General features: G+C 60.9%; 1 protein-coding gene across 8 annotated transcripts in view; it reads right to left on the bottom strand.

Moving 5' to 3' along the window:
- Positions 1-7,448: 7,448 nt before the first annotated feature.
- Positions 7,449-21,884, bottom strand: part of TLN1 (talin 1) — a 35,360-nt gene continuing 20,924 nt past the window's right edge. For 5 of the 8 annotated variants that reach the window (XM_087927625.1, XM_087927627.1, XM_087927628.1 and 2 more), the window contains 29 exons: positions 20,416-20,613; positions 19,471-19,610; positions 19,231-19,324; positions 19,043-19,132; positions 18,627-18,749; positions 18,352-18,495; positions 17,068-17,229; positions 16,503-16,643; positions 16,223-16,404; positions 15,454-15,586; positions 15,113-15,214; positions 13,519-13,689; positions 13,290-13,439; positions 12,951-13,052; positions 12,726-12,845; positions 12,439-12,585; positions 12,150-12,316; positions 11,878-12,061; positions 11,664-11,789; positions 11,407-11,523; positions 11,142-11,327; positions 10,850-10,957; positions 10,209-10,314; positions 9,808-9,932; positions 9,371-9,496; positions 9,213-9,275; positions 8,742-8,924; positions 8,269-8,397; positions 7,449-8,187 (listed from right to left, as the gene is read on the bottom strand). In XM_087927625.1, the coding sequence (XP_087783751.1) occupies positions 8,056-8,187; positions 8,269-8,397; positions 8,742-8,924; positions 9,213-9,275; positions 9,371-9,496; positions 9,808-9,932; positions 10,209-10,314; positions 10,850-10,957; positions 11,142-11,327; positions 11,407-11,523; positions 11,664-11,789; positions 11,878-12,061; positions 12,150-12,316; positions 12,439-12,585; positions 12,726-12,845; positions 12,951-13,052; positions 13,290-13,439; positions 13,519-13,689; positions 15,113-15,214; positions 15,454-15,586; positions 16,223-16,404; positions 16,503-16,643; positions 17,068-17,229; positions 18,352-18,495; positions 18,627-18,749; positions 19,043-19,132; positions 19,231-19,324; positions 19,471-19,610; positions 20,416-20,613 (3,951 nt within the window). In that variant the 3' untranslated portion in view covers positions 7,449-8,055. The remainder of the gene's footprint in view (positions 8,188-8,268; positions 8,398-8,741; positions 8,925-9,212; positions 9,276-9,370; positions 9,497-9,807; positions 9,933-10,208; positions 10,315-10,849; positions 10,958-11,141; positions 11,328-11,406; positions 11,524-11,663; positions 11,790-11,877; positions 12,062-12,149; positions 12,317-12,438; positions 12,586-12,725; positions 12,846-12,950; positions 13,053-13,289; positions 13,440-13,518; positions 13,690-15,112; positions 15,215-15,453; positions 15,587-16,222; positions 16,405-16,502; positions 16,644-17,067; positions 17,230-18,351; positions 18,496-18,626; positions 18,750-19,042; positions 19,133-19,230; positions 19,325-19,470; positions 19,611-20,415; positions 20,614-21,884) is intronic. The other 3 variants (XM_087927626.1, XM_087927630.1, XM_087927632.1) reach the window with 1 other exon arrangement.

Below are 21,884 nucleotides of genomic sequence, written 5' to 3'. Positions count from 1 at the left end.
ATTTTTCTTATATGGATCCATTTCATGTATTCATAACTATGTTTATACTGATACCTGTTATCTTATAATCGCTTGACAAAATTAAATACATAAAATAAAAAATAAATAAAAGGCAGGCAAATCCTGGGCCATGGCCAGGTGCAAGCGTGAGGCCAGCCTGAGTCTCGGTGTGCCAGAGAGGAGCAGGCCAGTAGGCTGCCTAGGGCCAGCTGTGGGGACCAGACAGGAGCAGGTTGGGGGTCTCTCCTGCCCCTCACTCCTTTTTCCCCACACGCAAGGCTGCACAGGCCTTGCAGTACAGCTGTTGAGGGCGGGGGCTCCTCCTCTCCAAGGAAAGGATGGGCAGCACCACAGGCCCAGTGGTAGTTCCCTAATGGCCCCAGTTCATTCCTAGTTGGGTGGCACAGCCAAACCTCATGCCCAGCACAGCCCCTTTCTTATGGTTCACCCCTGAGTGGGTCACCCATGAGTCAGAGAGTGCCTCTCAATCTGGCTGCCTTGCTATGTGACTCCCTAGGCTCATGGGCGGGGGGCGGGGGAGGAGCACTGGGCAGATCACTTGGAGGAGAATGGCTTCTCCAGCTCTGGCAGAGCTGTTGGGTTGCTGATTGGCTGTCCCAGGGCCTCCCCCCAGACTCCAGCTCAATGAGGGGCACTGGAGCCTTTTAGAAACCGAGTCATAAGGAAGGAAGTCAGGACAAGCCCTCCAGGTGGACCAGCAGCCTGAAGTCTCTCTTCTTCTGCCTCACTGCAAGGGCTGTCCACTCTCCCCACGTGTCGGTTCTAGCTCTTGGGCGGCCACACACAGAGGAGAAGGAACCCCAGATGGATGAGCCCCTTTGGGGGGGCCTGGGCACTGGCTTTGCCCCAGCCCAACCCATAGTTCCAAGTCCTCTGAGGCCCAGAAAAGCCACCAGGATCCCATGCCCTCTTCCCACAGCTCCACATGCAACCAGAGTCTTTGAGGCCGGGCACGTGAACCACTGCAGGTGGGCTGGCACATGGCCAGGCCCCCTGACCAGTAGCTGCCTTCTTCCCTCTTGTTTGGGCTTGGGCCCTGAGGCTTTCCTGGCCAGCCCCACCCTGCCTTTGAAGCCAACTTCTCTCCAAGGAGATGGATTCCAGGATGGTCTGGTTCCTGCGCTGACTTAACCATAATCCCTCATTTCCAGGTTCATCTTGGTTTGTGTGAGTGTGGTAGAAATGCAGCCTTCATGCTTAACAATATGAATTAAAATGAAAGAAAAAATAAAATGAAAAAGTTTGTTTGTTACATTAACTAAACAAAAAATAAAATGTAGGAAAGCTCCACATTACAGTTTAGTGGAAGGTCCCATTGTTCTGTAACCAGTTCACAAAAATTTGCCCAAATTAATTGGAATGCATATTCTCTTTGAAATTTAATATAATAAGTATTTTCACTACTTTTAAATCTAAATGTGTGTGTCTTAAATACTTTTCAATTATGCTTATTAATTAGCATATCCTTGTTAAAGCTTAAAACCTTTGATTTCTAAAATTAGAAGTGGAATCAAACACCGGGATCAACCACAGTTCTGTTGAAGGCCCCCAGAAAACCTGGCCATTAAGCTTCCTCTTGAATGCATCCCCCAAAAGCCCCCGCCCCCTTGCCAGCTCCTCTGGACACGGACTCCATTTTACAGATAATCAGAGTTGGGACCTTGTAGGTCATCTAGTCCAACCCCCCACCTAAGCAGGAGACCCTACACCATTTCTGACAAATTTCTTGTACCACTCAGAGTATTGAAGCAGAATCTGACCTCTGACTTTTATTCCAATGCCTCACACATTCTTCTTGATCCTGAGCGACTCACCTGTGGCCTACTATGTCTCCAGAGCCTCACCTGCTTGTGATGTGCCTGAATGGTGTTATGCCATGGGTGAAGTCTGCCGCTGCAGAGCCACCTTCCGAGTTCTGCCAGATGATTTATGTACAGTAGCAACTTTAAGTTTAAGAACTTTGCATCCCATCTTCAGCAGTCCAGAATAAGGCCATCTTGAGATAGAGAGATGCTATCGATCTTAAACAATTGCATTTGCACTAGTGCCATCAGTCTTCACCTTCTGTGGCTCAACCGTAGATCTGGAGTCAAGCTGCTCAGGGTAAAATGACATTTGAATTTTTAATTCAGAATTGCACCCGAAATCACTTGTATTCTAGAGAAGCTGAGCTATAGCTGGACAGTGGTAATAGAGAAGCCTCTTGCTTTATGCTGTGATCTGGACTCGTTTTTAATCTATGAATCCTGAGAAAGTAGATGCTTCTTCTGCTTCTCAGAAGGATCCTCATAGTTAAGGCCTGCCATGAAGTGGCAGGAGGTTGGATCAGTGCTGCTTCTTGGAGTGAAAAGTTGCTTCCACCATTTCTGTCCACCCTCCTGCAGAATCCTTCATCTGACCTGCTTTGGAGGAATTCAGAACTGTCTCCAACCTTCCTTTTCTAGAAGTGATCTGGAGAAAGCGGTCAAGAGTTCTAGATGGAATGTGGAACCCTGGAGTCAGGAGTTACTGGTAGATCAGGGTTTGGATCCAGCAGCAGGATTACATCAGTTGCGTTTGTGGGGATTCTGGTCCTCCTTGACTTCTTGGTGGCTTTCAATCCCATGTGATCCTTCCGGGCTGCCTGCAAAGAGTTGGAATGGTTGGGGGGTGGGGGCCAGCTGTTCTGCAGGGATCCCCTGTCTTCCTTGAGTGCCTCAGGGGATTCCCTGTTCCTTTTTTAACATTTCCACAAGGCTAATGGGAGAAATTACCCCATCAGCATTCCTGCGAGATGGAGGAGCTTTGGCTTGTGGGCCCAACGATTCCAGGAAATTCAGAGCTGGGTTATGCCCATCAGAGTGGTCCAGAATTGGGAGTTCCCCTACCTGAGAAGAACAGGTGGAAGCTTATTGCAACTGAGGTCATGAACTCCCTCTCATAAAGTAACAAATGCAAGCAACACTATTAGACCAACAACATTCATATGTAAGGTAATTAGAGGGTTAGAGTTAGGTGCCCTTTCAGGAGGCAATTGGACTTCCTTGCCTTTTTCTTTCAGCTCTGACAGAATGGAAGCTTCTTGGAGGAGAAGCAAAACGTCTTCAAAATAAAAAAAAACAAGGAAGTCCAGTTGCTTCCTGAAAAAAAACCCCGTTTGGGACCACCGTGACCTGGATGATGGCTGAGAATCCCTACAGATTTTCAGTGAGGATGAGGCAAACAAACACATCCTGACAGGCAGCAGGACAAACCAGGCAAAATGGCCGAAGACGGGAGGGAGGGAAGTCGCAATGACAGAGCTGTAGAGGAGTCATCCCAGCCACGGTGGCGCAGTGCTTGGAGTGCTGTACTGCAGGCCACTTCTGCTGCCTGCTGGCTGCCTGCAATTTGGCAGTTTGAATCTCACCAGGCTCAAGATTGACTCAGCCTTCCGTCTGAGGACCGATTTGGGTAAACCGAGGACCCAGATTGTTGGGGGCAACAGGCTGACTCTGTAAACCGCTTAGAGAGGGCGGTAAAGCATTGTGAAGTAGTATATAAGTCTAAGCGCTATTGCTGTCTCTGATCTTTTCTCGGCAGAGCCCTTCAGCCTAGAATCCTGGCCCTCTGCTCTGCCTTGCAGCAGCTGCTCAGGAAGGACAGGGTTGTTGCCATAGCCCTGGAGCAACCAAGGATCCCACCATCCTGTGCACCCACCCACCCACCCACAAGGAAAGAAAAGGGGGAGGAACCATATAGGGGAGAGCTATTTCCCTCCCTCAATCTCATACTCCTTTCTGAAACAAAAGGATGGGTGGAAAAAGCTGCCAGACATGCGAATGTTTGATGAGATCACATCAGTCAAGGAACCAGAGAAACATTTGCCCAACTAAGCCTCGGATTTCAGGGATGAACAGGAACAAATTGTTATATGTAGACAAGCAACACCAAGAAACCGAGGATAAGAATGCAATGAGAGAGATGAGGTATTTATTTAAGGAATTTATAGAAAGCAAGAGAACCTTTTATATAAATATGAGCGTGCCAAGAGACAGAAATCAAGAAAGTTAGATAAACGAAAGAGGAGAGAGTAAAAAAAGATTCCGTAATCAATGACACATCCAGGTGTTTGATCACTGAATTAGAGTCAGATAATCTGGAAAGTGAAGTGAATGGGTTCTAGAAAGTATTGCTAATAACAAAGTGCAATGTTTCTTGAGGATACCTGGGGCTCTAAGAAGTGGATTGGGACCTTCAGGCTCCCTCACTTGGCCGCACCCCCAAGATCACTAAAATGAGGACCCCAGATTTGGGGGGTGGGGAGTGTTGTGATAGGCTGGCTCTATAAACTGAGAAGAACAGCTATTTCAACACCAGATGAAATAAACACAGACTGATCTTCCAAAGTGCCAATCACTGGACAGGTGTTAAAATAAGGGCAGATTCCTGGTGGGAGCAGTGGTCCCTCAGATAACGGTGCTTCTGCGCGACTGACTTCTTCAGAAGTGAAGGCCAACACCAGTTCTGCCCAGTAGGAGACTGGCAGCTGATGCAGAGTTAGCAGCCTGGCTTTTCCCACCAACTGCAATTTTGTGATACCTTTCAGGAAGACTCCCACCTAGGAAGTAGTGATGGTCAAGGAGTTGCAATCGAGGCATGGATAATAACTTGCTCATCCAGTCAACTGAGAACATTGTAGTTCATGTGCCAGCCACTAAGTGTGCAAACACCTCTTGCTGCAGCCCTATTGAAGCCGATTTGGTGAGAGCCAGAGGGCTGTATGTGGTGACCGAGGAGGCATTTCCTTAATCCTGCAGCAGCCACTGGAGTTTTGCACCCAAGAAACTCTGGGCAGCCATTTGCATCGCATGGGGCACCCCTGTAGGGCCTGGGGGTGCGGGGCAAACTCTCTGGGTCCAAGAACAGCAGCTCCTGGGTTGTCCTGCTCGCCCCTGAAGCCAGCCCTCCCCTCTCCCTCCCATGGGCTCCAGGACTTCCTTTATTAGGGGATCAGGGGTAACACCAGGGAGCCAGATTTCATATAGGTGCCAGGACTCCGACTTGCACGTCAATAGGAGGGGATGCTAGGTTGGAACTGCTACCAGTAATACAGGAACTGGTGTGTGTGTGTGTGTGTGTGTGTGTGTGTGTGTGTGAGAGAGAGAGAGAGAGAGAGAGAGAGAGAGAGAGAGAGAGAGAAGGCGGGGCGGGCAGAGTGATGGGATTCAATTTTTTTTACTACCTGTTCTGTGGACGTAGCTTGGTGGGCGTAGCAGGGGAACGATACCGCAAAATCCCCCTTCCCTCCCCACCCCTCTAACCTGCTTTCCAGTTCCCTTCTCCTGTGCAGGGCAACCAAAGGAGACCCAGCTGATCAGCTGGGACTCAATGGGAGGCGGAGAAGAGGTGGGGTTGGCAGGGCCAATCAGAGGCGGGATTGGCCGGTTCTCCCAACTACTCAAAATTTCTGCCACCGTTTCTCCAGAACTGGTCAGAACCTGCTGAATCCCACTTCCGGACGGGGCCCGTTCATTCTCCTTTTTCTGCTGCATTGCATCTGAAAAACTCTTCCTGTTTGGAGAAACCCTTTTGAAAACTTGCTCTATGCCCCCCCCCCCACACCCTCCAATTTATACACGTGAGGTTCCATTAGGTGAAATTGCAACCCAGGCTGGCAGCCAGTGGCTTTCCACGCACCATCTCAGGTTGTGCTGCAGCCTCCAAGCTGTCCACCTGGGACACCTGCGGGAGAGCCGGGGGGGAGGGGGGGGGGCTTCTTTAGGGTTTCCAGGCACTTGCCACTGAGGTCCATGCAGAACCGCCTCGGGGTTACGTTCTCAAGTTCCCTTTTTGCGTCTGACGGGCGATAACTGCAGTGAACAATAAAGCAGCCCCTGCCTTGCGACACTCCTGCCAGATCCCTCATTTTAGAGTTTATGCCTAAACTCTAGACAGGGTGGGGAGCAAAAGATCGGCTGCTGGCTGAAGGAGCCCAGAGGGTGCCTGGCTCCCTCTTTTGCAGCCAAGCTGCTGCGTAAATTCCCGGGCCAGGAATGGCTCACTCAACAGGTGCAGGGAGGCACAGCACCTCCCTCCCCTGGGCAGCCCCAGGCTGTGGGGCAGGCTGCCTGCTGGCTCACCCCACCGGCGTGATGGGCGCGGAACAGGTGGGGATCAGGGAGGCCTTCCTTGATCCCTGTCCATCAAGTCACCCCAGTGGGCTATTTCTGGCTCTGGGCAGGCAGCCGGGGATTAGTGGCCCTTGCACGGCCTGTCTCTGCTCAGGGCGCTGGGCTCTTCGGCAGATGGTGGGCAGATTCCATATCCTGGAACTACTGTAGTAACCAAGGTGGGTGGGTGGGGCGTGTTAGGGAAGGGCAAAGTGCAGGCTGAGCCCCCGCCTGAAACCTGGATGTGTGTGTGTGTCCCCCCCGGTTGCAGGGGGACTGGCAGCAGAGTTCCTTCCGGGTGGCAGATTTAGGGGCACCGTGCCCACCTGACGGAGGATCAGGTCGGGGACCCTCCTCCGGAGCCTTCACGAGCAGCAGGACCCCTTTCCTGCTGCCATCCCTGATCTTGGGGCACAGGGCAGTGCCCACCCTCAGAACCCCAACTCCTGCCCCCTCAGGAAGCCCCACAACCCACCTGGGGAGCCACGGGAGCAAAGCCTGCAGCCCCCACCATCCTCTGGGACAGGCCTTGCCCCCTCCCCAGTGGCCGGGGTGGTGGGGATTCCTCAGTAAGAGGGGGCTGAGGAGCCATTGCGCAAGCAGGGCCGGGATTTCTGCCTTTGCCCCCCCCCCCCAAGTAGGATTGCGCCATTCCCAAGGGAAGGGGAGCACCCAGGAGGGCAACGCTCACCAAGGCTCCAGTCAGGGAGGATCAAAGACCCCACAAGGCCCAGGGGAAGGCAGCAGGCTGTGCGGCAAGCCCCCTCCTCTCCCTTCCTGGGGGGGCGCTGGCCATGCTCCTCCTCCTGCCTCTCCCCACCACCACCAGCCCAGCCCAGGCCTGCCCCTCTTCCTGTGCCAGATCAGGAAGGTGCTGGGAGCAGCGCGCAGAGACCCGTGCCCAGGCGCCCAGCGGGAAGGGTGGCAGGAGCCTGGCGCAGCCCTGACATCCAGGGCAGCCGGGCGAGGGTGGGCTCCTTTGGGACCCTCTGAAAGGGTCATCCCAGCCAGCAAGAGGACCAGTCTTCTGGGGACTGCTGCCGCGGAGGTGTGGGCCTGTCCCTGGGAGCCCTGGCCAGCAGGTGTGGGACACTCCTCTGGGGGAGAGAGAGGGAAGACGCCCACACCCGCCAGCATGGCTCGGCGTGGCCTGAGGCTGCCCTTCTCCCAAGAGCTAGCAAGGCTGCTGAGGCCGGGGGACGTGCGCTCCTCCTCCCACACTGGAGCCCCGTTCCCCCCGTCCCCAAGGGCGGGAGCTGCTGGGGCCACGAAGGAGGGTGCAGAAAGAGGCGGGACAGCAGAGGAACCAGTTTATTGCAGACCAGGCCTTTCCAGACAGCCCGAGGGGCTGGGAAGCAGACCCCTCGCCCTCCCGCTTCCCAGGCCTGGGTTCCCTGCCTTAGGGGTGTATCAAAAGTACAAACAGGTGAGAAGCCTCAGTGGGCGAATGGTCCCGGATGCGGTCAAGCACAGCTGCACTTGGGGGCTTGTGCAGGAGAGGGGCTCCCGCCACAGGGGAAGGAGGCTCAGGGGGTGGGGGCAGCCAAGCGAGGTGGGAGGGCTGTGGGGGTCTGGCAGGCACTTGGGAATCAGAGGGCAGAGCCTTTGGCCAGAGGCCAGCAGCGCCCACCCTTAAGGCAGAATGCCCAGAGGCAGAGACTAGGAGGGGTGGGCAGAGCCCATGGTCCATCCTCCCCACCGATTGCACAGCCCCAAGGGGGCTCCACAGCCCCCCAAGACAATCAGGCTGAGCAGGCAGCCAAGGCACAGGGAAAGCTCCCGGGAGGGGCAGCCCAGAGTAGCGCACAAAGGGGCTTCGGGGCTTGCGCAGGAGAAGCAGTGGGCCTGGCGGCAAGGGCCCCGGGGCCCGGCTAGGAGGAGGGCCGCCCTTGCTTGGAGCAGCTCAGTTCTGCCCTTCGTCCCGCAGCTCAGAGGGCAGGAACTTATACTGCTGCTGCCGGATCATGGCCAGCTTCTTGCGCGCCTCCTCCAGTTCCCGCTCTTTGCGCAGCATCTCTTCCTGGGCAGCGATGATCTGAGGAGAAGGAAGGGGCAGCGGTCACCACAGGAGAAGCCCCTCTGGCCCCCCTCCAGCCCCTCCTGGGGAGACCCTGACCTGCGCAATCCCCCCGACCATCCGCTCCTTCACCACCACCGTCGCGTTCTCCTCGTCCTCGAAGGCCGCCGCCTTCTGTGCCGCCTTCACCAGGTTGTCCGAGGCCCTCTTGACCGCATTGCCGGCCGCCTGGAGGATTCGGGAGGGGCGGGGGTTACCCACTGAGGTGGGCTCGGTCACCCTGTGCCTGCAGACCCCTGAGGGGGAGGCAGTGCACAGGGCCCCAATCCTTCCGGGGGACCTTCCAGCCAATTGCTGCCTCTGCTGGAGGAGCCGGTCGGGCTGGCGAGGGGTGGACTGTTGGGGCCTCCAGCAGCAGGGCTGCCCGGGCTCTGGAGCCAGTGTGCTGGCCGGAGGCCCGGCCCTGACGGAGTCCACCAGGGCCTGAATTGGACCCAAGAGAGGTCGACGTGGCCCCTGGGACCACGGGGAAGGTGGGCACCCTCTCTCAACTCCTCCTCTGCCCTCCTCACCTGCAGGCGCTTCATGGCCTCGGAGTCCTGGTCTGCCTTCACCTTACACGCCACCAGTAGCTGCGCCGTGGAGGCCGCCACCTGCTTGGCCGAGGAGATGAGCTTCTCTTCGCTGGCATGGCCTTGGACGGCCGCGTTGGCAGCTTCACAGAGGTTGTTGGTGGCAGCAGCCACCATCCGGGCCTTGGCAGGAGGAGGAGGGAGGCGATCAAGGGGTGAGGAGGCTGCGGCGGGCACCGCCACAAAGGGCCCACCTGGACCCGAGTGCCCTGGGAGCCTCTGCCGTAGCCTAGGGAGCCCCCTCCTTCTCTGATTGACAGGGTGGGTGGGGAGGAGCTGGGCGGGTCCCTGGTTCGAGCCAAGGGCTCCCCTGCCCACCCGGAGAGAGTAGACAGGCCTCCCTCTGCAACGAAAGGAGGCCCTTCTAAGCGAGCGAATGGACAGCCTCCCGCCACCCCCCTCCACACTCACGGCTGAAATGAGGCCTTGAGACCACTGTCCGTCATCCAGGGCGTTGGCTGGGATGGCGCCCACCTGGCGGGGGGAGAGGCAAGACGGGGTGTGTTCAGCTCCAGGCCAGACTTGAGGGGTCCTGCTCAGGCGCCCCCCCTCCTCCTCCCCCCCCTCACCTTGCCTTGGGCCACCAGCTCCCTCTGGGCCGCAGAGGCTGCCTTCACCAGAGCGCTGGTGGCCGCAGCGATGGACTTGGCTGCCTCCAGGATCTGCTCTTCGAAGTTGAGGCTCTCATCTGCTTGCTGGGGAGGGAGGGGGCCGTTAGCGAGGGGCAGCCAGGCCGCAGGCTGAGCCGGAGGAAGCCTTCCACCCTCCCCCGGGGTGCTGGAACCTGGCTCTGCCTGGGGCGGAGGATGCCCGGCTGGCACAGGGCCCCGTCTTCCCAGGGGGGCAAGCCATGGCCTGCCGTGTGGGGCTGCCCAGGCTCTCCCTGGAGCCGGCAGTTCCGGTGCAGCAAGTGGGGCCGCGCCCGCCCCTCCTCCCGCCGGGTGGCATGGAAGGGGCAGAGCATAGCGGGCAGCGACTCCCGTGTGCTGCTGGGGAAGGGGAGCACCTTGGGCTTGGCTCGCGGCTTCAGCTGCTCCAGCTTCTTTGCTGCAGCCTCGATCGCAGCGGCTGCCCCCAACAGCTCATTTTCGGCAATGACCGTGGGGTCCTCAGGATCCACCCACTCCGTCCCTGCAGGAGACAAGCGGCATTAGGGGGGAAACCCCGGCTCCCCTTCCACGGGGGCTGCCCTCCCTGAGAAGCTCCCTCCTTTCCTTAAGCTGGAGCCCCACGGCCTTCGCACCGCGGCCCCCCCCCATTACTTTGTGCAAGTGCAGCCTGCTGGGTGGACCCACCACTCAACCGACTGAGCACAGCGGGCAGTCTGGCTGGAGGCCCCTTGCCCTGCGAGGAGGAGGGGGAGGAGGAGGGGCGGGGGGGCGGACAGCCTCCGGCATCCCTGCCTACCTTTCATGGCTTCGGCCGCCTGGATGAGCTCTGTGACGGAGCCAGCCACCCGCTTGGAGTAGCCGGCCAGCTGCTGCTTCAGGTCGTGGCTGGGCTTCTGCAGGATCTGAGGAAGGAGGAGTCAGGCTGGGCACCCTCGGGCCCCACCGGACCCACCGCTGCCTGGGAGGGGCGAAGGCGGCAGCGGAGGTAGAAGGGAGCAGGGAAGCTGGGAAGGGCTGGAGAGGAAAGGGAGGAAGGTCTGGGCTTGGCCGGACGGTTGGGAGAGCCAGCCGGGGGTCCAAGCAGCCAGAGGCCCCTGTCCCAGGGGGCTTCCACAACTCACAGGCCCGGGGCTTCCCCTGCCCCTGGGCAGCCTGGCCAGCCAGGGACACGGACCTAGGCGTAGGCCAACCTCCCTGCAGGGGGGGGCTGCTTCTGCCGGTTGGAATTGCCCCGCCCTGACACAAAGGCCAGCGCCCCACCCCCTCCCACCACGCAGGGGGAAGGCGGTCACCCGAGGGCACCCCAGCCCTTTCCCCAGCCCCACCCCAGGCAGGCAGGGCCTGCAGGGCACACTCAAAGGCTGGGCCGAGGAGGAGGAGGAGGAGGAGGAGGGGCGGGCCACTGGGGGCCGGGCGTGGGGAGGGACAGGCACCTACCTCCAGGACATGCTCCAGGAGCTCCAGGTAGCCACCCGCACACTCCTTGCCAAAGCGCAGCGCTCGGTGCCGCACCTCACTGCCCACGTCTGGATGGCACGCAGCTTCCTGGAAGGAGAGAGGCAGACAGGTGGTCGCCAGCCCCCTCTGCGCCCAGAGGAGGGCTGCGAGACCCCTGGAGGGGTGCCCCTGCGTTCCCCCGGTTGCTTGTCAAATGAGTGCATGGTCAGAGACGTTCTTCCTCTCCGAACACCCTGCTGACCCTGCTCTTCCCCCCGAGAAATGACCCCACCTTGCAAGAGCGGAGCATGTCAGCAATGGCACGGCGGCTCAGGTTGGCTGTGGCTATCACATCTTCCTGCCGGCAGGAGTTGCCAGCTGCCACCGCCTTGGCTGTTGCCATGGTGATGCCTTTTGTCATGCGAATGAAGTCTTCCGGCGTAGAGGTCTTGGCAGGGGGCACCTGGGAGCAGAATACCTGGAGGAGGAGGAGGAGTCAGCCCGGGAGAGCGGGTGGTCAGCCAGGGGTTACGGGGAGCAGGGGGACCAGCCCTCACCGCCAGCTCCTGCCGAATGTGCTCGATGGTGGCCTCCAGTGCCCGTGTCCCCTTTGTGGCCTCGTCCTCCACAGCTTTGACGGTCTTCAAGAGTGACGTGACGTTGGTGACCATCACCTGCCGACAACCAGCCAGAGAGATGCTCAAGGACCAGCCGGCCATCTCCTGCCTGCCTCGTGTGGTGCCTGCCCCCCCCCCCCACAAGCAGGAGGGCCCCACCAGGCCTACGCTCAGCCGGCACCCATCTCTGCCCTGACCTTCGCGCAGTTCTTCAGCTGGTATACGGCAGGATCGTCCCCAGACTTGCCAGCGGCGGCTTTGGTGGCACTGATCAGGTCTCCCAGGGCTTTAGCGACGTCCTTGACTGCGTTGATCAGGACCACCTGGGCACAGAAAGGAGGGCAAGATGAGGCGGAGCAGCCGGGACCCACCCAGGCATGCCTACCTGCCACCTGCGGCCGCGGTCCTGACCTGAGTCTCAGGGTCCTCAGAGCCCAAACTGGCAGCTCCCAGCTTCACCACCTCTGCCAGGCGTGTGATGGTCGTCACCGAGGACTGCGCAGCCTGGGCCAGTTTCTCCTGGCTCGCAGTGGCATTCTGCACCAGCACTTTGGTGTCTTCCACCAGCGCTTTGGCTGTCTTCAAGATCCCTTCCCTGCTGAGGAAAGAGCCCATCAGAGCCCGCTGGAGGCCGAGGCGGTGGCCTCAGGAGCTCCCGCCCACCAGCCCACAGGAGCCACGACCTGTGGTCAGCGAAGGTCTCCGCATTCTCCCGGTGGAGGGTTCCAGCGGTGGCAAACATGATGGTGGTGTCGAGATCAGCGATGATGCCCGACACAGCACTGGCTGCGGTGATGCATGCCTGGGTGCCCCGGTTGCCAGCCTGGAGGGCGGCCAGCACGTGTGAAACCTGCAGGGGAGCAAAGGCAGGATGACACTTCGCTATGCTCTGGGGTCGGATCCCCATACGCACCTAGGCTGGGGGGCACGAGGGGACTCTTTCGCTCCCGGCCCAGGCCCGGCTGCAGTCACCTTCTCCGAAACCTTGCGGGCGCATTCGATCAACTCCTTCTTGGTGTAGGCGTCGCTGGGGCTGCACTGGAGGGCTCCAGCATTGGTGACGAGAGCGGCACAGCCGTGGCCCAGTTCCTGCACTCTGTTCTTAATGTGGGCGCCAATCTGGAGGGGAGCATTGAATTCCAGGAAGGGCCTCACTGGCTGCCAGGAAACCGACCCCCCTGGCGGGCTCTCCGTTGCCAGGGTGTCTCTGCGACAGCCTCTGGGTGCTCCCCTGCCCCAACTCTCGGCCCCTCCCTCACCTCTTCATTCTCGGCCGTGAGGGCAGCGGGCTTGGCCTGCAGGGCTAGGTGCCCATAGTCTGTGGTGAGCTGGTTGGCCAAGGTGCCAAGTTCATCCGGGTTGGTGGTGGATTTGGTCACCTGTGGCGGCAGCGTAAGACAAGAGGTAGGAAAGGGGGCCAGGAAGGAGGCCAGCCCTCCTGCCCAAAGCCCACCCCTCCCCAAGAGGTCATCCAATCAGCTCACCATCTCCTGCACCGTCACAGCGATGGCCTTGGCCGTCTTCACCATGGTGGTCTGGTAGTCCACAAAGGTGCCTTCGGGCTCTCCCATCGGACCCTCGTCCAGCTGCCCAACGGAAGGAGAGAGCCCGGGAGAGGAGCTGCTGCCCTGCTTCTCAGCGTACGCCTGCGCCCCCCTCCCCGCCCCTTTCCGGGGGTGATTTCAGCGCCCCAAGAGACTGGGCAGCAAATGCTCCCAAGGGCGTCTGGCTCCTCCCGAACCCCCTGGGCTGCCCTACAGCCCCTGGGGTTTGGCGAGGCCCCCAGGGCCAAAGGGAGGCCGGAGCCTGGTGTCCCTACTCACCTGGTTGATGGCCTGCCTGATAGAGTCCACCATGCCGCCTACCACCCCCGCGGCACTGGCGGCCTCGTTCAGGGTGGCCGTGAGGTCTTCCACCGCCTCCCTCATCATCTGCGCGGCCTCCTCCAGGGCCTCCTGCGTGTGGGCCGCCTGCTGCAGAGAGAGGCCCCCGTCAGGCCCTGGCCACAGCCTCCCCACTCACACGCGCCTCCGGGGCCAGCCCCACGGATACCTTGGGGTTCCCCCCGGCCTCCTTGGCCGTGTAGAGCATCTGCAGGCCGGACTCCGCCAGTGTCTTGGTCTGGTCCAGAAGGGTCATTTGCTGCTGGTGATTCAGCATCTTGGAGGCCGCGCCCACCGCCGCCATGACCAGGGGCTCAAAGTACTGGGCCAGCTGGGAGACCTGGAGGAGGAGGAGGGGAGGGGAAGGGGTATCCCTGAGGTGGAGCAGCAGGGGCGTTGGGCAATCGAGGCTCCACCCCCCAAGCCAAACGAGGGGGCCAGTCCTGAGGACCAGAGGGGTGGGGCCAAGGGGGACCTTCCAGCCCAGCCCGCCCCTGAGCCTCCCCCGCCTTCTTCAGGGCCCCGGGGGCTTTCCGTCTTTCTCACCAAGCGAAGGCACCCCCCTCCAGAGCTGGGTGGCGAGGGGAGCCCCGCTGGTGTCATCCCCAGCTGCCCAAGCCGGATCGCCAGCAGCCCCAGCCAAGGCTCAGCCAGGGGGCCTGGGAGGCTCGCACTGCGCTCCAGAGCGGCCCCGTCGCATCCAGCCCCCAGATTGGCAGACCTCCCGCAGCCTTCTGGGCCTCGGCCCTGGGCTCATCATCGCCCACCCGAGGATGAACGCCATGCCATCCCCAGGGCCCCCCACCCCCCTGCATTGAGGGCCACGTCCCACTCTCCAAGATCGCAGTTCCCGGAAAGCCACCCCAGGGCTGTGGCCGGTCCCTGCCTGCTGGAGCCGACTTTCCCCCAGGGAGGTCAACGGAAGCCCAGAGCAGCTTTTTTACTGCTTGAAGCCCTCCTGGCTGGAGTCCCAAGTCTCAGGGTCTCCAGCTTTGCCCTTCAACTGCCCAGCCCCTCCCCAGAAGGTCTTAGGGCTGTGGGCGGGGGAGCATCCCCGGTGCATTCCCGGAACAAGCGGCCAGCCTCTCCCTCTGAGAAGCCTCCAGGGATGGAGACCCCTCAGCTGCTCTTCTGCCATGGCCCCCTAACCCTGCCACTGGCCACGTTCTGCTCAACGCAGCCTTATGTAGCTGCCACTCAAAAACCAGACTACCAGCTGCATTTTCCTTGGGTGACTTTCCGCTGGCCCTCCAGGAAGGCAAAGGAGACCAACGTGTTGGGGGTCAGCCTGCAGGGCAAGCGAAGCACCCGAAAGGCTGTGGGGGGGGTGTCAGCCGCCTGTCCTCAAACCCGTCTCCCTGCGGGATGGTTTCCGGCCTCCCACGGGGCAGGGAGAGGAGGGGCTTCGTCCGCTGAGGAGGACGGACTGGGTTTGGACCACAGACCATGGCCGGAAGACTACAATGGCTGTGCGTGATCGGCTTTTGGACCGTGCGCCCCCAAGAATCTGCTGCCAAAGGAGCCAGGGTGGCACAGGGCAGGCAGCCAGGTGGGCTCTTCTGGCCTAGAGCAAGACGGGGGCCTCGAACCCCCACAGGGCAGGCGGGTGAGCGGGTGTGGGAGGGGCTGCAGAGGTTCAAAGCCCCGTAGTGGGAGTGGAGCCCCTCCCCCCCAGCTGCCTCAAGGGGGGGGGCAGAGGAGACCCCAGGCCACGGAGCGCCCGGGGCAGCCTGCCCGCTTGGCCCTGTCGGCGGAGGCCTCACCTTGTGGCCCAGCTGGGAGGCCTCAGCACGAGCAGCTCCTGCCACGGGTTCAATGAGGTTGCTGATCTCCTGAACAGCTGTGAGCATCTGGTTGTGCAGGGCCTGCGGAAGGAGTCTGTCCTGAGCACCTGTTGGGGGAGGACCATTCTCCTCCCCCCCAGAAGCTGAGCAGGGCCCTCTTGGCGCTGGAGGGCCTGCAGTCTCTGCCACGGCCTCCCCTTCCTCTTCGGCACTGCCGGAGACGGGCAGCCCCCCAGGCACCTTGGAGAACTAGCGGTCAGCCCCTCCCCAGAAGCCCACCGCCTGGCTGCTCCCCCAGCACGAGCGGAGCCCCTCCTCACCTCCTGGGAGATGCCTTCGCGAGGCGCCAGCTGCTGGCTGATGGCTGCCAAGGAGGCCTGGTCCACGTCGCGGACGCACCTGTTCAGCGTTTCAATGGCCTCGTCGCACTCCCTCTGGCCAGGGGCCTTGTCCCTGCGGGCGGCAATGGGCACCAGATGTGCACCCTTGGGCACCTCCCTACTTCCTCCCCCCCGCACGGCTGCCTCATCTGTTCTCCCTCCCTGGTTCTGCCAGCCACAGAGATGGCAACATGCTGCCAACAATCTGGAGGGCAGAGGGAGTCGGTTTTCCAGAGATTTCCAGATGTCCCAGGTGTGTGAATGGGCAGCTCTCTCCCTCCCTCCCTCCCTCTCTGTTTAGTGACCAGAACTGGGACTGGCAACACAGTCATGAAGCAAAGTGGTCCCTAAGCGAAAGCGTGACTGCGCTTAATAGCATTTTTCTGCTTTTTCTTGGCGGGCCTGCAAAGGTGATCAATGCAAGAATCGGCCACATCGTAATCGTGGGCAGTTAATGAACCAGGCAACTGCTAGAAAGGAAGGCCCAAATTATCCTCCTCAGAGCCGATGAGGATGCTGGGGAAGGAGCCCCTGCCTCTCAGCAGCCCCCCCGCCCCCGTCCCCTGGGCCGATGCAGCCACGCATCGGGATTCCGATCCTTTGCCGGCAGCTCCCCACGGCCAGGGGGATCCGCTTGCCCGCTGCCTCCGAGGCCAGGGCTCCTCCCAGACCTGGAGCTACGCCGGGCAGGGGGGGGGGGGGCGCCCACCTCATGTTGGTGATCAGCTTCTTGATGGAGTCGGAGACGGTACGCGAATGGCCCGCCAGCACCGACCACTTGGGAGGGTCCCTTGGGTTGACGGCCAGCGAGCGAGCGGTCTGGATGAGGCCAGCCGAGCTCTCCAACATGGTCTTGGCGGAGGAGAGGATGGGCTCCATGGCCCTGCGCCCCTACAGGCAATCGGCACGGGGGTCACCCCAGGGCGACCGGCCAAGGGCTGCTCAGAGCAGACCCTTCCCCCTTCCCTCCCCCGGCAACCTCTGCCTACCTCTGGGCTGATCTGGGCGGGGATGGTGGCAAACTCGGGATTGGAGGCGAAGGCGGTCAGGTTCTCCACCGCTTCGATCAGCGGGGCTGTGGCTTCGCGGCAGCGCTCGCGGTTCTCTGGGGTGAAAGCGCCATCCAAGGCCTGCGGGGAGACCCCCGTGGGGCCCTTACTTTCCGTGCCCTGAAGGAAAAGCTCCCGGAGCCCAGAACCAGCCGCTTCTCCATCCCCACAGGGACTCCCGGCCCACGGAAGGCAGCCACACAGCCAAGCCGGAGGAGGGACAGCCTGCAGCGCACCCCCACAGCAGCCACCCCCCACCCCCACCCCCGGCCGTTGCAGGATGACGTGGCAAAGCACCTAAAACCTGCTCTTGGAGCCCGTCTCCATTGCCAGACCCAGAGAACAGGGCCTAAGCATGCAGCGCCAATGTAGCTGCTCAGTTTGCCAGCCCTGGGCCTTCTCCCCCGGGGGGCTTGGCCTTCCGTGGCCCCCCAGCGCAGGGCTCTCGTTGCTCTCTGAGGAACATCCCTTTCCCATCCCCCGGGGATCCGGGGTGGGGGGCTACCTTGATGGTCTTGACGAGGTTGGCTGTGCTGTTGGCTACCTCCTTGGCGGACTGGACAAACTGGCGCTTGGCCACTGGGTTGGCGGTGCGGGAGGAGGCCAGTCGGCAAGTATTGCACAGGGCAGACGTGTGCTTGGCCACAATGGTCGCGGCCGACAAGACCTGCGGAAGGCAAGGAGGCCCCAAGGCGGCTCAGGGAATCGGCCCCCACCCCGTGTGCCCGCGGCCTCCGTGTGAGGAGTGTTGCTGGCTAGAGGGGCTGCCTTCACCACTGCCTGGCTCAAGGCCCTGCCCAATGTGTAACAGAATGAGAGAGCAGGAAGGGACCTTGGAGGTCTTCTAGTCCAACCCCCGGCTCAGGCAGGAGTCCCTCTACCAGGGGTGTCAAACTGAAGGCCCATCGGCCAGATTTGGCCTTCGGGGTGCTGAGATCTGGCTCGGGGTGCCTCTGCCAGCCAAAACAGTCCATCTCCTTCTGCTGCAGCACTCGGCCAGCCGAAAACGGGGAGCTCCCCGCGAGGCCTGTTTTCTGCCTGCATGGCCCCCAGCAGCACTCTGGAGGGGCCCCTGCACCCTTTTCTCAGCCGGCTGGCCGAGTGCTGCAGGAGGACTGGCTTGGGCTGGGTTACCTCTAGTAAGTGCCTGACCTGGACGGAAAACAAGGCACGTCCTATGTTCATACCACAGTTTAATGCCTGCTTTTACATACCGTAGATCCATTTAATCTACAAGCAACCATCTATAATTGGCAGCCATTTCTATTTACTAACCTGGAAATTTACCTCTGCTGTTAGATCTTGCATTATTGTGTTATTTATGCTATTGAATAATAAAATTATGGTAGTCTAAATAGCTTTTCTGCCTGGAAAAGCAGTTTACTATTAAACAATGGGGTATAAACTTAGAAATAAAAAGCTTAGCAGAGCATGAAGAATAAGCAATAAATGTAATATCTGGTAGAAGAGATAGAAAAATGGTTCTTGTAAAGAAGCGTGGAGAGAAAGAAGGACGGGGGGGCAGGGGGGGGGATAGGCACCTTGAGCCCGTGACAAATGCCAGCCCACCCACCTGGCCCTCCAAGGTCAAAGGCAACCCTGATGCGGCCCTCAGTGGAGCTTGACAGCCCTGCCCAGGATCTTCTTGAAACACACACACACACACACACACACACACACACACACACACACACACACCGTGTTGGTGCCCTGATTAATTTTTCTAATTGCTAAGAAATTTCTCCCTGGAAACGTCCCCCTTCCCCTCCCGGCCACAGGTGGCCACTACCTGGGACTGCGTGCAGGCCGGGTCGATCAGGTTCTGGCAGGCCATCTGGATGGCTTGGTTGGCTCTGGCAAACTGGGTGGGGTCCACCAGGCCCTGCTGACCGGCCTGGCTGTTGGGGTCAGAAACGCCAACCAAATAGGCCGCCTGCAACAGAGAGCATGGAGGGGGGAGTCCCAAGAGCAGGGAAGACAGCCCCCCATCCCCCCGCAACGTCTCTGCTCCACAGTTGGGAGCATCACCCCCGCCCCGGTCTCGCGAGGGACTGGGCAGCCCACCTGGGCAGCCGCTTCTGTGAAGCCGCAGAGGGCCTTGGAGGCTGTGCTGACGGAGTCGCCAAACTCTGGCAGCTTGCTGTACTTGGCATTCTGGGAGATGCCAGCCATGGCCTCGCCCAGCACCTGCAGGAGACAGAAGGCAGGGAGGCACGAGTGTGCCTGGGTGTGTGCCTGCGTGCGCGTGTGCCTGTGCGTGCAGGGAACTATGGGTCCTGAGGGCTTCTGCCACTGGGACGGCAAGAAGCGGCTTCCCCTGCCATCCGGAGAGAGCCGGCTTTTAAAGGGGAGGGAGAAGAGGTTCCAGAGGGCCCCCCCCCTGCACACACACCCCACCCCGGAGCAGAAGCTGCCCTTCCCTCTGTCTGGACAGCCGCCCGGAGCCTCTGGGAGACCTGAGGGCCTCCAGGGACGCTCACCTTGGAGTTCTCCATGACGCTGTCCAGGCAGTTGAAGTAGGACATGTCGCTGACGGCCTGGCTGGGGTTCTCCAGAAGTTCTCGCACCGTCTGGAGGGGAGGAGTCAGCTGAGCCCCAGGCAGGCTGCCCTGCCCGCCCCCCAGTCAGCCTCAGGGCACCTGCCCTCCCCTGGGCGGGGCCGGCTCACCTCCAGCTCCCGCAGAGCGTTGTCACACTCCTTCTGGCCCGGGGCCTGCTGGGTGCACATGGTGATCAGCTGGTTGATGCTGTCCGTCACAGCCCTGCCAGGGTTGGGGGGAGGGGAGGAAGGAAGGAAGGAAGAGGCGCTGCCATGAAGCCCGCCCTGCCCTCGGCCCTGGGCTCTCCTGCCCTCACCCCTCCTGCCTTGCCCACGAGGGGCAGCCCTCGGCGGGGAGGGGCCATGTACCGGGCAGCTGCCGCCAGCTGGTTCTTGAGGTTGGGTGCTGCAGGGTCTGCGGAGAGCGCTTTGGCTGCCAGGAGCAACTTGCTGGAGGAGAGGGAGATGCCCTTCAGGTTGGACACCAGCTGGCCCTGGGCCTCCTTGGACTGCAGGGGGGAGACAGACGGGGGTCATCAGGCCCTCGGACCGCACCTGGCCAGCCCCTCCCACTGCCCGGCCCCCTCCCCTGGGCTGAACAGGGGCCGCCCCCTCCCAGGCCAGATCCTCCGGGGCAGCTCCCAGAGCAAGCAGCCAAACCCACCGGGCCCCCGTCCCCTTTTGCCCTGGGACCTCCCAGCCCTTTGGGGCAACGATGGCCGTGCCGAGCCCGAGGTGCCTGGGCGGCCTGAGCTCCTAGTCCCCAAGTGCAGCTGAGCCTTGGTCAGCGCCTGTGACCTCCAGGGATGCCCAGAGCGAAGAGGGATCGGGCTGGCCCTAATCCCACCCCAGACCCAAACTCTGGCCTGGCCTGCTCAGCCCCCCAAGCAGACTCCCCCCCCCCAGGGAGAAGGACCGATGGCTTTTTCCCCTCCCCTCCCCAGCACCGGAACTGCCTTGCCGGGAAAGAGAACATGTCTGGCCCCACCCCACCCAGCTCTCTGCTCTGAACCCCCCGCCCCCGAGGCCTCCCCGGCCTGCCAGTCACAGGGGGCCTGATGCTGCACCCCAGCTCCTTGGCCAGGGCCACCCTGGCCTCTGCCCGGCAGCCCCTGGGAACCTGCCCTGGCCACCGTCCGGAGCAGCCCAGGCCTTCCTTCGCATCCCACCTGGGCTGCGCCCTCCCAAGTGTCCTGCTGGTACCTCCCCACACCCACGAGGGTGGGCCTGCACTCACACCCACACCCCTGTGGAGGAGGTGCCCCTTCTGGGCGCTCGCTGGAGAGCTTCCCCGCCCAGCCAGGCAGCTCTTACCTGGGACTGTCCAGCCATCTCCACCCCGGCCTGTAGGAACTCATTGAAGTCCTGGCCAAACTTGCCGGAGGCCTTGGCCAGGTCCTGGGGCGTCCCCCGCGATGCCTGCACCAGCTCATTGGCTGACTGGTTCAAGCCGGCTGCAGCCTGGTTCAGCTGGCTCTGGGCCTCCTGGAAGTTCTGGGCGCTAGGAGGAAACTGGGAGAAGAAAGAGGGGTCTAAGCTCGGGGCCCTGGGGGCCCTTCTCAGCTCCTTCCCCTTCAGGACTCGGTCACAGTATCCACTCTCCCCACCCCCACCCCCCCGACTCCTCCAGCCCATCCTGCCAGCGGCCACCCAACCCCAAGACTGGCAGGGCAGCCCCTTCCGCTGCAAATCCACAGCTTGGGGGCTGCTGCTTAATCTTTCAACAGATCAACAGAGTTGGGAAGGACCTTGCAGGCAATCTAGTCCAACCCCCCCTCCCCACCCCATGCCCAAGCAGGAGACCCTGCACCATTTCTGACCGAGGGCAGCCCAGTCTCTTCTCGAGAGCCTCCAGGGACGAAGCTCCCACAACTTCTGAAGGCCGCTTCCCTTCCCCTGGCTGAACGTTCTCCCTGTCAGAAATTCCCCCTTGTTTCCAGGCTGAATCTCCCCTTGATCCGTTTCGGTCCTTTATTCCTCCTCCTTCTCTGGCCTTCGGTGCCTTGGAAAATAGCTTGAACCCGCCCCCCCGCCTCCTCTCTGGGGCAGCCCCTCAAATATTGGAGCCCTGCTCCCTGTCTCCCATCCCTCCGTCGAGAGCTGGAAGGGCCCCTGGAGGTCTTCAACCCCAGCTGAAGCAGGCGGCCCTCTTCCAGGGGGGTCAAACTGGCAGCCCCTGGACCCGATGTGTCACACGCAGGCCACGCTCACCCCGGCTCCGTGAAAGGAAAAACGTCGCCATAGGTCACGTGACAGTAACGCGACACCTGGAGTTCGACGCCCTCTACCCTTTCGGACAAGCGGCTGCCCAGGACCTTGTTACCCCCCCCCAGGCTCAGGAGCTGTCCATCTGGCCTCCTCTGCTGGCTTCACCATTGCCCATTGGGCTTGGCAGGAGCGGTCAGCAAAGGCCACAGGCACGGCCACTTGAGCCCAGGACACAGCAAGCCTTATCAAGCCCCTTCGGTGGGCTTAGCTGTGGGGTCCCCCCTGTGACAGCCACAACTCGGAGAACCAGGTTTCTCATCAGCACCGCTGCGGCTTTGAACTCACTTGAACTCATGATGGGACAGACAGCTGCTAACCACTCGTCTTTGTGAAGTTTAGGGCGGAGTAAGGCCTCCTGCCTGGAGCAGGGGGCTGGACTAGAAGGCCTCCGAGGTCCCCTCCAGCCCCACGAGGCTCTATGTTCTTTACGGCCCTTTATGGACTAAGGAGAGGAAGGCCGCTCAACCCCACGGAGGCAAGGGCCTGCTTAGTGGGTGGGCGCTTTGCCTCCCCTC

This window comes from Pseudonaja textilis, chromosome 2 (assembly GCF_049901715.1).
Source record: "Pseudonaja textilis isolate UNSWEBS1 chromosome 2, rPseTex1.2, whole genome shotgun sequence".
NCBI lineage: Eukaryota > Metazoa > Chordata > Lepidosauria > Squamata > Elapidae > Pseudonaja > Pseudonaja textilis.
Note: the sequence above shows the minus strand (reverse complement) of the source record. Positions and strands in the feature narration are given on the sequence as shown.